The 15,000-nt window shown below is 43.5% G+C and overlaps 1 protein-coding gene and 1 long non-coding RNA gene across 2 annotated transcripts in view; both read right to left on the bottom strand.

The window, feature by feature from the left end:
- The window catches only part of LOC135100287 (uncharacterized), a 75,854-nt gene extending 70,671 nt beyond the window's left edge, over positions 1-5,183 (bottom strand). Inside the window, exon 1 of the long non-coding RNA XR_010268576.1 lies at positions 5,032-5,183. This is a non-coding gene — a long non-coding RNA (uncharacterized LOC135100287). The remainder of the gene's footprint in view (positions 1-5,031) is intronic.
- Positions 5,184-7,353: 2,170 nt separating this feature from the next.
- The window catches only part of LOC135100454 (LHFPL tetraspan subfamily member 7 protein-like), a 69,931-nt gene continuing 62,284 nt past the window's right edge, over positions 7,354-15,000 (bottom strand). Inside the window, exon 3 of the mRNA XM_064003366.1 lies at positions 7,354-11,296. Coding sequence (XP_063859436.1) covers positions 11,064-11,296 — 233 coding nt within the window. The 3' untranslated portion in view covers positions 7,354-11,063. The remainder of the gene's footprint in view (positions 11,297-15,000) is intronic.

The raw sequence follows: 15,000 nt of genomic DNA, 5'->3' as shown, positions 1-15,000 counted from the left end.
CTCTCTCTCTCTCTCTCTCTCTCTCTCTCTCGAACAAACTTTTCCTCACTTGATGGACAGCTTTTAAAGGACGAAAGTGGATCCGCCTCTGATCTCCACCGGCAAGAGAGAGAGAGAGAGAGAGAGAGAGAGAGAGAAGTGAGAGAGAGGAGAGAGAGAGAGAGAGAGTGAGAGAGAGAGAGAGAGAGAGAGACCGAGTGTGAGCGATGAGAGAAGGAGGGAGGAGATTAGGGGAGGCGGCAGGCTGAGTGTGAGGACTGAAGGTGATGGGTAAGGAGTAAGGAGTAAGATGAGTGAAGATAATGAAGTGTGGAGTACGTAAGGTGGTGGGATGAAGTGTGAGGAATGAGGTGGGTTTGTGTGGAGGTAAACTTCAAGAGTGAGGAGTGAGATGAGTGTGTGTGGAAACAGGATGAGGTAGCGTGAAGAGTGAGGTGAGACTGCGAGGGAGTGAGAGGCCTGAGGCGAACTGTGAGCGGCTTCAGGATGAGACAGTGTGAGGAGTGTGGCAGGACGAGGAGGCAAGGTGATGGAAGGTATGGGTGGATGAAATGGGAAGAGAGTGACGTGGTGATGGGCTTCGAAATGTTGCTTCTTTCGTTATCTACTCCTTTAAACTTCACATCAGGAACCTCTCATAGAAAAAAAATAAATAAATTACTTCCACGTAAAGACTCCTCAACTTTGTCCTCTTGCTGCAATGCTCAGCCAAGTGCTACGCAGGTCATCTTTGGGGCAGAGGCAGAAACTTGGACTCCACTCCCCTGGGACATCCCGTCGAGGAACAGCGAAGGAATCCTAAACTTAATTCTTAAAAAGATGAGCCTCAAAGTTTTCCTTCACCTTGGCGCCGACGTATCTCATTAAATATATCAAAACTTTACGCGCGCTCAAGTCTTCAGTCTGATGAAAAATTTTTACTCGCTTGATTTTATTTAACTTCAGAAACCGTGAGAGACAGGAATAATATGTGTTTTTCTTCCTTGCGGCGGCCGGCGAGAGGAGGGTTTGTGTGTGGCATGGCCGTGGCGTGCGAGCCCATTACGTCGTCAGGCAAGGGGCGCCGGGTTGTTCTTGCCGCCTGCCTGTCACTCCCCACTGCCTCGGATGAACGAGTCCGTCGGGGAGAAGAAAGGTGCTTTACAACTTGTTTTCCGTAAGGCTTGCTATCGCCCTTATTGTTATCACTCTTCTGGCCTATAGAACACATGGTGAACGTTTCTTTACTTAGAGATGATGGCCTTGTCTGCACGTGGTGGATTCGTGTGTATTGAAGGTTATCTGAAACATATTTTCCTCTGTGTGGTTAGATTTTCTTTCCATTTGTTAGGTCTCTCTCTCTCTCTCTCTCCTCTCTCCTCTCTCTCTCTCTCTCCCTCTCTCTCTCTCTCTCTCTCTCTCTCTCTCTCTCTCCTCTCTCTCTCTCTCTCCTGACTACCTCAATTCCCCTCTTCCTTCTCCTTTCCCCTTCTCTACTATTTTACCTCCCCTCCCCTCTTTTCTCTTTTACCCATTCCCTTTGTCTCTCTTTTTTCTTCCCCCTTCCTTCCTTTCTCCCTCTTGTATAACCTTCCCTCCCCGTTCCGCACCAATCCACTCTTCTCATTTACCTAACCCTCTTTCTTTCCCTAGTATTTTTTTTCCCCTTCGTTATGTCCCACCTACGTTATTTTTTTCCCGCCTCGCACTCTTTTCCCCTTTATTCCTCGAGCCATACGTGCGAGGGGTCCACCTCGTAACTCTTCCCTCACACCAGGATTCTTATTTGCTGCTCACAAGAGAAACTGGCGCAGGTTCCTCGTCGCGTGACCCCGGGCAATGATACGCGCCGGCAGGAGTGGAGGAGGAAATTAGCTTCATATGTTAAGTTAAAAATAAGCTTCAACGCCTTACTTGTAACTCGACTCTCACGTGCAGCATTTCCACTATTCATCACGAGAGAAATGTTATATGTGAAAGTGGTGGTGCTTCTGTGAGTGAGAGAGAGAGAGAGAGAGAGAGATGAGAGAGAGGAGAGAGAGAGAGAGAGAGAGAGAGAGAGAGGAGAGAGAGAGAGAGAGAGAGAGTAGAGAGAGAGAGAGAGTGAGAGAGAGAGAGAGAGAGAGGCGAAGAAAGCAGAAAAGAAAGAAAGAAAAAGCTCACCTGGAAAAGAAAAGAGGGAAAGAGAAGAGATGGAACAAACAGGGCGAGGGGAGAAGGAAGGCAGGTGGTCAGAGGGAAGAGAAAGCGAAAACAAGACGAGGAACGGTGAACACTTGCGTCTTACTTCCGGTTAGTTACGTTGTTGCTAAATTTACCGCTTCTCGGACACCCTCCCTTTGTGCTGGCCCTAGAGATTAGTACGTGTCAATTAGTGTCGCTTCTCACAGCTCAAGGAAGACACCAGTGACCCACTTAACAGGCGTGGCAAGGAAAGAAAACGATGAAGAAAACGATCTCACCTAATCAATTTGCAGCTTAACTTTAGCCAGACGTATTATTGGCTACGCTCCCTCTTTCCTTCCCCTTTCCCTCTCCTTATCTTCCTCTCGTTCTCCTCCTCTTCCTTCCTTTCAGTCCTATCATTCACTCACTTGTTTTTTCTTCTACCTTCCGAAGACACACTACATAAATCAAGCAAAGAATCGACAACCAGGGAGCATCCTCACCCTCTGCCCTTCATTACAGAGATGCTTGCCAACAACTCTCCATCCATCGCTCGTGCCCTTTTCATTCAATAAAGTATTTTTTCAACTTACCCGCCACAGCTTCCTCTGGTATATATATTCCCCTCTCCGTCGCTTTAATCATAATCCTCCTTTTCCTTTCTTCTTATCAACCCCATCGCCCTCATTTTCACTCAATAAATCAGTTTCCCCTCCCGAGCATACCTGGCCCTCCTCCCCCGGGTCTGCCGGAAACATAAATCCCCTCAGGCAGCTCCCCGACAAACGAGAGGGAGAGGAAAGGAAGGGAGGCGAGGAGGCAAGGTGGGGAAGGAGAGCGGGCGAGGGAGGGGGGGCAGGAGGGCCGGGAACGTCTCTGTCTCTGACAACCCCCTTCCTGGTGTTGTCGCTACAAAGATTTGCTGCGGTGTGCTTAGCGTTGTTTTCTTAACACCCTGAGACTTCTTACTCTGTCCTGTAAAAATCCCGCTGCGAATGGAGAAGGTTTTAAGCGTGTGGGATGACCGAGCCTTGTTCCTTGTACCCCTCCCTGCTCCTCCACCCCAGCCTGCTTGTTGACTGTAATAACAAGGGGACGAGCGGAAGCAGGAGGGTGCAGATGAATCAGCCTCCATATGTTTCTCCCACGCTGGCTCTGTTTTGACCAGTCATAAACGCGCCAATGAAGAACTCAAGATACAATAATCGTATTCCACTTCAATGACAGTACATGATGGTAATTCGTTCAAGAAAAGCGATAAAAACCTCGTACAAAATTTGGATATTATACTATCGGAAAACTGCCAACAGAGAAATTTATTTATTTATTTATTTAATTATTTATTTATATATTTATTTACGTGTTTATGTATTTTTATTTTATTTTTTTTATTCTATTATTTATTTATTTATTTATTTATTTATTTATATTATTTTCTTATTTATATATCCTTTCACTTTTTTTTTTTTTTTTTTTGCCATATTGTAAGAATTCAAATTTTCCTTGACTGCATGTTTGATTTAGGCTGTTATGATGATGCATTACATATGAATCTAATGAGTGCGAATATACCTGAAAGAATCATTCTTGAGTTTCATTAAAGTTGCATGAAAGCACTTCAGTACATAATCTACCATGGCAGCCCACAGCACGCCCACACCCACGCCCAGTAGTTTCTCCACACATCCCGGCTTCTAGTAGGCTTTCCATCGCGCCCTGCGGCCAATTAACATTCCCAACGCGCCAAACATTCTAAAACAGAACTCGGCGATAACATGGTCAGGGTAAAATTTGTTAGGATAAGGGGAAAGCCAACTTGATTTACGAAGTGAGGCGAGATTCCACATAGTTGTTCTTATTCTACGTGTGTTAATGTACCGTTGTTTTTGTTGTTTTTGTCGTGCTGGCGGTGGTAGTGATGATGCTAGTCTGTGGTGATGGTGGTGGGATAGAGGGAAGTGACAGTGGTGGTGGTGGCGTACGTGTGTGTTATGGGTGATGGAGGTTCATAATGACTGAAGTGGGTGACGTGATTGTGGCAGATGGTGTAATGGCGGTGATTATTACGGACTAGGACTGAGGTAGTTCGGTGGTTATGGCGGTAGTAATGGTCGTTAAGTTAGAAGTATTACTGGTATTGCTGAAAGGGTTATAGAGGGGCTAGACAGGAGACAAAGGGAGATGTGAGTGGTGCGACTGGTCAAGCTGGCAGGAGTCACGGGGTGGGGGAAGAATACGAAACTGCTCTGCTGCACTCTAGATTAATTGGTATAGCTGGATCACTAAGACAGAACCAATAGTGACGTTTAACAGCATTAGCTATAGAAAGGTTGGCAGCTAGTAAGTAATGTTAGCAGTGTCGTTGGTCAAGATGGTGGTAGATTGTAAACACGACCTGCCTGTTTCCCCCAAGAGTAGTGAGTGATAACAGAGCACCAAAATCTCTCTTTGCATATGTCAAGTCCTACCACCATGTTTTATGTTTATGTATTTTACATACTGTGAACATCGGATGGAATTTTATTGACAAATAAGTAATGCTCCATTGTCTGTGGAATACTTTAAACATGAAACATGGTGGTAGGACTTGACATATGCAAAGGGAGAAGATTTTGGTGCTCCGTTATTATTCACTGCTCTTGTTTACTTGCTGCATTCCTATCTTAAAATATTCCACCAGCAATGAAGCATTAGTAACTGGTCAATAAAACTCCATAACGATGTTCATAATGAGTAAAGTACATAACAAGGTGGTAGGACTTGATACTTTCACAGGGAGAAAGTTTTGGTGCTCTGTTATCACTCACTACTCTTGTTTACTTGTTCCACTTACCCTAATAAAACCTCAAAAAAGTAGCTGATATTACGTAAAAATATATAAAATACCTGGGTGATGTTTTGATGTTGTCGCCTCGATATGGTGTTCATGCGCAGTGGCGTCACCCGGGAGAAATTTGGACCCAGGAGAGATTTTGCACGACAACGTAGTAAGCTTCTCTTCGCTGCTCTGATGATGAATTCGGTAGATGATATATTCGGCTCATAGTTTCTTGTGATGGTTTGAATACTTATATACATTATTTTCGTGTCCAATACTATCATTCTTACATTTTATTTTATTTATTTATTTTTTTTTTGTGATTGTTGTCTCAGTAAAGTCTTATTTTGGTTTCCAATGGACCACACTCGATAAGGGACAAATTCCATTGTAAACATGAAAGCGTACGACTGAGTGATAAAGTGGATAGGAGAGTATTGCGTAAATTCATAAAACACTGGCTCGTTTGAGAAACTTGTTCGGATGTAGCAATAGCTTTTCTAGATATTGAGAAAGCGTACGACTAAGTTGTAAGGTGATATTGTATTTGTACATCAATAAATACTTCTACTAAACAGCTTTTTCTTTTTCTTCCTCATTTTAAGGGCTGTGATCCTACCATATACTCGTACGTACTTATCGCACAAACCAGTCAAATGGACATGTTTACAAACGAATTCGTCCATTATCGAGTGTGGTCTATTGAAAATTAAAAGAGGAGTTATTGGGAAAGGAAGATGACAAAAAAATGTAAGAATAATAGTATTGGACACGAAAATAATGTATCTGAGTATTCAAACCGTTCCAAAAAACCATGAGCCGAATATATCATCAACCGAATTCATCATCAGAGTAGCGAGGTAGTGGTCATTCCGTATCGGCAGAGCAAATGAGGAATCAAATCGTACATCTGGTATGCGCAGACCCTGAGTGCTGGATAAAGCTTGAGTGAGTTTACACCGGCTTTCCCTCAAACAACACTTAATATTAATAACTGATTATATGTAAGTGTAATGTTGCTTTGTGTGTGAATTTAAAGGTCTACGGCGGCGTTGACACAGCCACACAGAAAACGGGAATGCTGAGCAGCGAGTATGAGTTGTCGAACTGAACTGAACTGAGGGAAAGATGGTGAAGAATAAAGAGTTTGGACAGAAGAAGAAAGAAAAGTTGGAAAATTAAAGAAAGTAGGAGATAAAAGTTTGTGGGCAGACACACTGCTATTTTTAAATTTTATTTAACTATATTGGTTGTGAGCACATGAGTTGTCGGATGCCTCATGATAACTTCTATATCCGCAGTAAGAGTGAGTTGCCAGATCCTTTCCGAGAATTTGTCTACTGAAATTATTTGTAATCGCCATCCTTCACTATAAAGATGTAGAATGATTTTTCTTTCTCTTATTTATTTATTTGATTATTATTTATTTATTTTATTTATTTATCTATATATTTTACAGCAGAGCTTGATTTATAGAATGAAGCAACTTGTCTCAGCCCATTTTATGATCCTTGTAGTGTTTCAATGAATGAGCATTGCTTGTTAAGCTCGTATAGCATGTATGTAGTAAGTGATAGTCCAGTAATATATGTATTGTAAATGTAATTCAGTATTACCAACAGAACACCGTTTTCCATCACGTGCGTCAGGTATATGTTGCTTCCACCAACGAGAGAGAGAGAGAGAGAGAGAGAGAGAGAGAGAGAGAGAGAGAGAGAGAGAGAGAGAGTCAACAACAAATAATTCGCGTCACTTTCTTACCTTGTAGGCATGGGTGCAGGTGTCACCAGCTTGGGAGTGAAATAAGAAGATACCCTAACAACAACATGGCATGTATTTGGCGTCACCTTTCCGATTCTTGGATTGTGTCGTTTCTTAAAAAAATCTCAACTCCAAAAAGTGCTCATGATGATTTTTAAGGGAACATTGCATTCTAAAATTACCGTAACTTTTCATCCACTGCAAATAACTTATTCCTGTTTATATATAATGACAAATTTTATTTCTCCACTGTAGCATTCAGACACATGGACATAAGGCTATTGGCTGATAGGTGCATTAAATGAACACTCGAGACATCTAATTTTATGCCCATCACCTCTCCAATGGCAAAGCTTGGGTTGATGGATGCATTCGAACACTGGGCGGCGGCGACCTTCCCTCGGCTGACGGTGGGATGTGGAGGCGGCTCGCTGCTCAGGAGTGAAGAGACAATTTGACAGAAGAAAAGAAAAAAAGAAAAACAATAAACATTCTGCAACAAATCCAGCCTGCAAGATCATAACTGATGGTTCTATAAGAGTACAAACTTATAGAGACGTCCTGAAGAAGAGAAATTCTTTCACTACTAGAAGATAGTAAAATGGAATAAAATTGAAAGGATACAGTAATCGACACATATTCTCTAATTTATTTTCATATTTTGGTTATAAAACGTCTTCCTATATACTAGAATAGTACTTGATCTTACAGGTAACACCTTTCTCAGAAAATTACTCTGAACCAAATATATTAATGGCACCTAAAATTATCTCATTACTTGTTTTCTCACAGACGCCGGCATCCAAGCGTCTTTCCTGTCATATAGGACAGCACTAGCCTACTATAATATTACAAAAAAGATATGTAGTACAGCTTTCTTACAAAAGCCATTTAGGGAGCCGACGTTGAAGTGACGAGTGAGAGTGAAGTTGTGACACGATTGGAAAAATAATCCCTTCAGTTTAATACTCTTGTACACTGAATATTTTTGAATGCATACAACACATTAGGAATTGAGTACTAAAGGGATGATTGCTGTTGCTTGCACACCCTCACTTCCCACGGACAACGTCGGACTTCGCTAAGATAAAGCCTCATCCTCTATAGCTTCCTGAGGTACCCAAGGTCATTCATGACTCGCTATATTTGTGATACATTACTGACAACGCTTGTGACGCCTGACGCTCAGAGGTCGTCCCCAGCGCCGCGGTTATGACTAGCGGTTACTATTTGGCATTCGATATTCGATCTCCTGGTCCTCAGCAACGAACCTCAGCGTCAAGGAGGAAATGAAATGTGTCTTTTTCGGGGCAAGTTTTCAGGACACCACGCATCCGTCCACCAATGTGTGTGTGTGTGTGTGTGTGTGTGTGTGTGTGTGTGTGTGTGTGTGTGTGTGTGTGTGTGTGTGTGTGAGTGAGTTTGTGTGTGTGTGTGTGTGTGTGTGTGTGTGTGTGTGTGTGTGTGTGTGTGTGTGTGTGTGTGTGTGTGTGTGTGTGTGTGTGTGTGTGTGAGTGAGTCTGTGTGTGTGTGTGTGTGTGTGTGTGTGTGTGTGTGTGTGTTTGATAAAGTGGTTCCAAATAGGGATTTTCAACAGTTCTGCGGCCCGAGGCGTGGGACAGGTAGGGGCGGCGGCATCACGCAGGTGACTGACAAGGGTCACCACTCACTATGTACAAATGAAGGCTGCTGGCGGTGTGGACGTTTCTGATAATGATGGCGACGGTGACCAGGGCGTGACTCAATAATTAGCGGATTACAGAGGACAAAAATTTGAAATAAAAGACATATCTAGGCCAGTAGAAAGATGAACTACATTCATTGCAATAATTCCGTAATTCTCTCCCTTTCTCAATAATGTGGTGATGAGGAGTTAAGCTGAAAGTCTTGTGGTTTGCATCAATTTTATCTTAAGCTTGCGCACGCTTGAGGAGCGGTCTGTTTTGCTCTGCTAGTGCACATGTGGCGCGTGAAGCCCGGTACACCTGGCTCTGGCAGCTCCTCCACGCCCCTGATCGTATCATCCACGGGACATGACTTACGACAGATAACGTCTTATTTTTTTTTCAACCAACAGCTCGATGAACTCACCCAAGTGTAAAACAAATTTATATTTTTACTTAGAAGACAACATTTTTCCTCAAGTACTCGCAGGCTCCATGTGTTTTTTTTTTTTTTCCTTTTATGTAACTTTGACATAACAAGATGTAATGACATCGGGAGCCAAGTGACGTGAGACAACAACAACACAGTGGACAAATGTGATGCATGACACTTTACACTCATTAATTCCTTGAAACCTAGACAGCTGAGTAGTAGCCATTAGTCCACGAATTTCTCGTGGATTTTGTCAAACAAGTTGCTCAAACAACATACTACGCGTGGCTTTCATAAGAAAAAATCACAATGGGCTGTAATGGTTAAGACAACAAGAGGTTGTAAGATTATAACGTCTAGAAGTTTACAGCATTGTGAACGAAAACTTGAAGGTTGGGAGTAAATGGAAACACTGCATCTGTTGCAGGGAGTAGCTTCCATTCCGACAAGTGTTGGAGCTGCTGGCGGCGTCTACGCTCAGATGCGCAGGATAAATTCACCATAGAATCAACATGCAAATTCTTCAATTAACTCCTAATGAGACCCTATTTGTCTGGCTGCGCGCCCGGCGGGGAAGCAACCCCGCTCACAAGTCTCGACGTGGAGCCTAACCGGAGCTGGGTGAGGGGCGGGTTGGTGTTCCTACTCGGCGTGACGCTCATCGCGACTGCAAGGCTGTCTGTTTCCTCTTCCTCTTCCTTTTCCCTTCCTTTTCCGAAGTGTGGAAAATTATTTTACGTATTTCTAACGATAATTTGTTATGAACACATCTCTCTCTCTCTCTCTCTCTCTCTCTCTCTCTCTCTCTCTCTCTCTCTCTCTCTCTCTCTCTCTCTCTCTCTCTCTCTCTCTCTCATACACAAACTTTCAAAACACATCTTTTCTTTGTTCTGCAAAATCTTAGTGACATCTCCTGCAACAGTGACGCCGTCATCATCCCAGTGTCATCTGCACGATGTATGGGGTCAAATATATTAATACATTGTATCAAGCGTAATGATAAACAAATAGAATAAATTACTGTATAGCTAACAAGTCAAAGTCTCGGTGACTTGTTTTTTGCTTGCTTAATGAAATGGTTGGCAACAGTTCCATTATCGCCTTTTTCCCGTCATGACTCATTAAAATCACCATAATAGACATCCAGTATTCTTAACTTTGCCACAATGCTTTCCTAAAGTTCTTCCATCTCGGCAGGGCAATGTTTCCCCGATCATTCTTCCATCCTACGGCAATATTAAATTTAATTTCAGTAACCATTTCCTTCTGGTTTCTAGAGGCTCGCGACAGGCGGGAGTGTGGCACAATATCTAGTGGACTAAGAGACTCGGAAGTTGGATGGCGTCACTAAGTCAATAGTCGGGGTCAGAAATTACTAATGTGGCAGACCCACTTCGGTGTCAGTGGAGAAACATAAATCAAACAGTCCTTTGGTGTTGTTTGAGCTTCTGTGTGATATATCAGTGGCTTTATGTTTCATCAGTCAGTGCGCATCTCTGAATGGGGATGAAATTCGTTCCCTAGCAGTGAGCGGCTCTACTGTGCTGTACCGACAACACTACTTGCAAGTAAAAAATGCCCATCTTCACGAAGGACATGTTGCGAGTGGCACTCAGAATAATGCTACCATTTTAAGAAACGCCACAAGATAAACGTATACAAACAACTTCAGTACACTTTTGTTTCAATGAAATATCTGCTCTATTTCCTTCCAGTTCGCATAATGAGGAGTCGCCAGAAACCCCCACGTTCTCTATAAATTCTAGCTGAGTGAGCAGGTGCGACAAAGTTCCCCACACACCGTCATCTGGTGAATGCACACTCGCTTACATCTAGATATGACGTCAGCTGCCAGAGCATCACCGCGACCTTCAGGGGTCGTTTCTGTATAATATCGCTTGTATGTTCGTGTATACAGTCATGTGACGTCCATCTACTGGTGCACCACACCAACACAAAAAACTGTTGCGCTTGACGTTCCCTTCTCTCACACTACCAGGAAGTGCTGCTCAAAACGTCTGCTACGAACCAAGATCTTTTTCTGTATTTTCATTTGCGCAGTTTGACCAACAAATTCACTGAGTCTTTTATTAGTTGGCTGAAATATTCCTCTTCTGTCACCAGTACTTGCCACTGATATTCATGAACAGCACTGAGATTGCTAAAACTTGCCGTCACATTCCTCAGCAGGAGAGTTATCATTACTGTGCCCAGCGAGGTTACCTCGGGGCACACAGGGACATCACATATAGTTAAGGTTCGACCAGTAGTCCGTGTAATCCTTGTAGGTGACGAGCCTGGCCAGCACAGGACAGTAGGCCGCTAGGGCAGTGGCCACCAGCGCCAACATATAGGCGTAGCCCAGCTCGCAGCTCCCTGACGCATACACAGAAGCAGAGTCTCCACACTGAAGGCGGGCGAAGGGCGACCCCAGACCCAGCGGGTACAAGACGAGACCCACGGCCTGCAGCGACACTGTGGGAAGAGAAAACAGTTAATACAACCATCGAGTGAGAGTGTGTGTGTGTGTGTGTGTGTGTGTGTGTGTGTGTGTGTGTGTGTGTGTGTGTGTGTGTGTGAGTGTGTGAGTGTGTGTGTGTGTGTGTGTGTGTGTGTGTTGTGTCATCCACACAACTGGTGTCATTTTCCACATCATCATCAACTTGATTAATTCCCGTTACTCGATACAAAAAAAAAAAAAAAAAAAATCAAATACCCTAATGAGAGGCGTTAAAAGAGGAGCAGACTATAAAACATCGACCTCTCGCTCGACATTTGCTGTGCCCTACAATCATGACGTCAATATACAATATAACTGTCTGACTCAGGTCCTCGTATATTATATATCTTGCTTTTAATTTACAAGAAAATACTCTTCCCATAAATCCGCCTTGAAAAATGTCCTAAAATTCGAGCACTGATACACCGCCTAAGGGTTCCTAGAGCGAGGCGAGGCGGGCCTCCCCCTGAATACAAATTACCGTGGCTCCTTCAACAGCTCCGGAGGGCGCACTTATTAGCGTATCACTGGGAATATCGGGCCTCGTTTAGCTTCCCTCTGTTCGTGAAGATACTGCAACACACAGGCAGCCAGCGTGCCAGCACCCTCTTGATGGAAGTCTGTTACGCGTTGTTGAAAACTCTTCCAAGGTCTCCCTCGAGGCCAGTGCGGGATACATGGCAGGCGGGGTGAGGAGGGCCGCGTGAGGTAATTATATATCAGGAGTGGAAAACCGGAGTGTGGAGGGTGATTTACTTACATGGTGTATGAGGTCAGTGTGTGTATGGTGAAAGACAGGTGAGAACTTGTGCTGGACAGAGGAGCAGAGGTGGTCATGTTCAACAGACATATATGAGTAAGAGTGCGATCTCTAGTTTTAGAGAGTATGTTAGGGGATGGGGAGTGAAGGGATACGCCAGATGTGTTAAAGTATGTAGGTAAAGGGGAAGGCGAGGGCAGTACCACGTGGCATTCTACTATTGCAGTCATCTCCATATCCTTGGTTCAGGAGCTTGTGACAAGTTATTAGTGAACCAATTCTGAAACAAGGTCGCTTGTGATATCACGGTTACATTCACGGGAGTTACAGGTCCTTAGTTATCGAGCAATATCAAGGCAGGGGCTGTACATCTGAGGTCAGTTAGGAAGTGTGTGACCTGTGTTGACCTGAACCACAACCGGAATGCTGGTCACGGGAAGTCAGTACATCAGAAACTAAAAAGCGCTGCTAATTAGTGAGCAAATTTACAGAAGTACGAAATAAAGTATAATTTGTCAATTAAAGCTGCGAACTCTTTTGATATTTGTTGAACGTATATGTCTTGGTGATGCATGTATTAGTGTGGTGATTGCGTCGGCATCGCTCTACTCATTACTATTTCACTCCATTGTTCCGTTACTAGACACGCAACATAAATAAAAGGCATTTATTTTCTATTCACTAATACACAGTCATTACGGAGACTTTTATATGAAAACATTACTGGTTGGCCGTTATTATACAAACAGTTATTGTAATTATGCATATGTAAATGTTTCCATTCAAATTTTTGCCTATTGTGTTTGAAATGTTAATGTTATATTTTGTAAAATCAAATATGTGGATTCATGTTTCTACTATGGCACCAAACATTTATGCTAAAGTTATCGCAAAAAGTAACTGGGAATGAGTTCAGTGTCTTTATGAGGTCTTTTCTGCTATTTCACATAATTCATATTTCTATATCTTTACTCTAAAGTTTGGTTTCGTGCACAAACACAATCCAGGAGCAAAAAGGACTACTGTACTTTCTGAGATTATAACTAAAAGGCAGACCGTTTACTTGTTATGTGTGGAAAAAAAAGGTCCACTCTTTGCTTGGCGGGACACGTTCATAAAGAAACATTAAAGTCTAAACAGAATGCTATGAGCCATTATCATGTTCCTGGCCTTAGAGAGGTGATAGTACTGAAGCGATGAAGGGAAACGGGGAAAGACCAGGAGGAGTAGGAAGTACAGGAAGGCAAGCAGCAGACAGACGAAAAAGGGAAGGTATTATGGAGGAAGATAAACAAGAGGGTGAGGGAGAAACGAAGGAAACAGTGGAGGAACTCAAAAGAAATACTGCACTTGCTGACCTCCCAAGTAATATGATACTGTGACAGCAACACACACACACACACACACACACACACACACACACACACACACACACACACACACACACTCAGAGAACAAATGCCCTTGATTTCGTTATTCAAGCGATGATTTTCACCAGTTACAGATTACGTCACATTATGAAATGCTAAAACGGTCTCTCTCTCTCTCTCTCTCTCTCTCTCTCTCTCTCTCTCTCTCTCTCTCTCTCTCTCTCTCTCTCTCTCTCTCTCTCTCTCTCTCTCTCTCTCTCTCTCTCTCTCTCTCTCTCTCTCTCTCTCTTTCCGGTCTCGCTCGCGTGGGAGGTGTGGCACCCTACAACATCATTTCCTTCTCCAGCTAATAGTCCACGATAGTAAAATATGGTGAGCTGCCGCTAACGAGGCCAGCAGACAGGTAATGGGGAGGCAGAGGAGGAGGGGGGGAAGTAAAGACGGATGGGGAAAAAAAAAAGAATGGAGTAAGTGAAGGCCAGGGAGAGGGAGTCCGTATGTGGTGGTGAGGAATGAGATAATGAAGTGGAGGAAGTTGTGAATAATAAGGAGGTTTGAATGCAGGAGCGGAGAAATGCTGGGAATGAGCTGTGAGGGGCGTGGAATTAAGGGTGAGGAATGGAGAGTGGACGGGGAGAAGCAAGAGAGATAATGTGTGTGAAATTTAAGATGACCGTCGATCGTCGATATTACATGTACTGAGTGTTACGGAATGCCACGATGAAAGGGAAAAGAGTGACTCAATATTACATTAGACATTTGCTTCTCTAAACCATTTATCTCCCACTAATTTACTTCCTAATTTTCGTGTGGAGATGAGTACGAGGAGAGGGAGCCGGGAAATAAAGAGGTGCGAGGGAAGAACGGGGAGGAAGGAGGCAGGTGAGAGCAGGGAGACATTGAGAGAAAGAGGGATTTAGGGATTAACCGGCAGCAGAGACATTCAGGGCACAGAGCATGACTGTGGCGTAATTGCCCTTGAGACGCAAGTGGACTGAGCTTAAATTATTAATCTACAAAGTGAACGCTTACACAATTATTTGACGTAAGAGCACTTAGTTTCTAACAGCCCGTAAGAATACACAAAGCAAGAGACGGGGATTTCCTGAGGGAAGCAGCGCCACGTAGGAAGCACAAAGCCTTCGTCAACAGAACAGTCTGATGCTTCTCGCCTGGCCTGACTCGCTCCCAGCAGCAGCAGCAGCAGCAGCAGCAGCAGCCTCCCCAGCCTAAGAGTCGCCTCGGGAATCCGGCTAATGGTCCCTTACACGGGTGCGGCTTAGCTTCGGTAGGTGACGGAGGTGATGATGATGGTGGTGGTGATGGTGGAGGTGGTGGTGATTGGTCTAAACTGTTGTTGTTGTTGTTGTTGTTGTTGTTGTTGTTGTTGTTGTTGATGATGATGATGATGATGACTATGATGTTCATGGTTAAAAATGTCGTGTTACTGGCGGTGAATGTAGTTGTTGATCCTAATAGTAACTTAACTTATTTATTATTTACTTATTTATTTAGTTTTATATTGAAAAATTGTTGAAAAGAAATCAAT

Source organism: Scylla paramamosain, chromosome 5 (assembly GCF_035594125.1).
Source record: "Scylla paramamosain isolate STU-SP2022 chromosome 5, ASM3559412v1, whole genome shotgun sequence".
In the NCBI taxonomy this organism is placed as follows: domain Eukaryota; kingdom Metazoa; phylum Arthropoda; class Malacostraca; order Decapoda; family Portunidae; genus Scylla; species Scylla paramamosain.
This window is presented reverse-complemented; position numbering and strand designations above follow the sequence as displayed.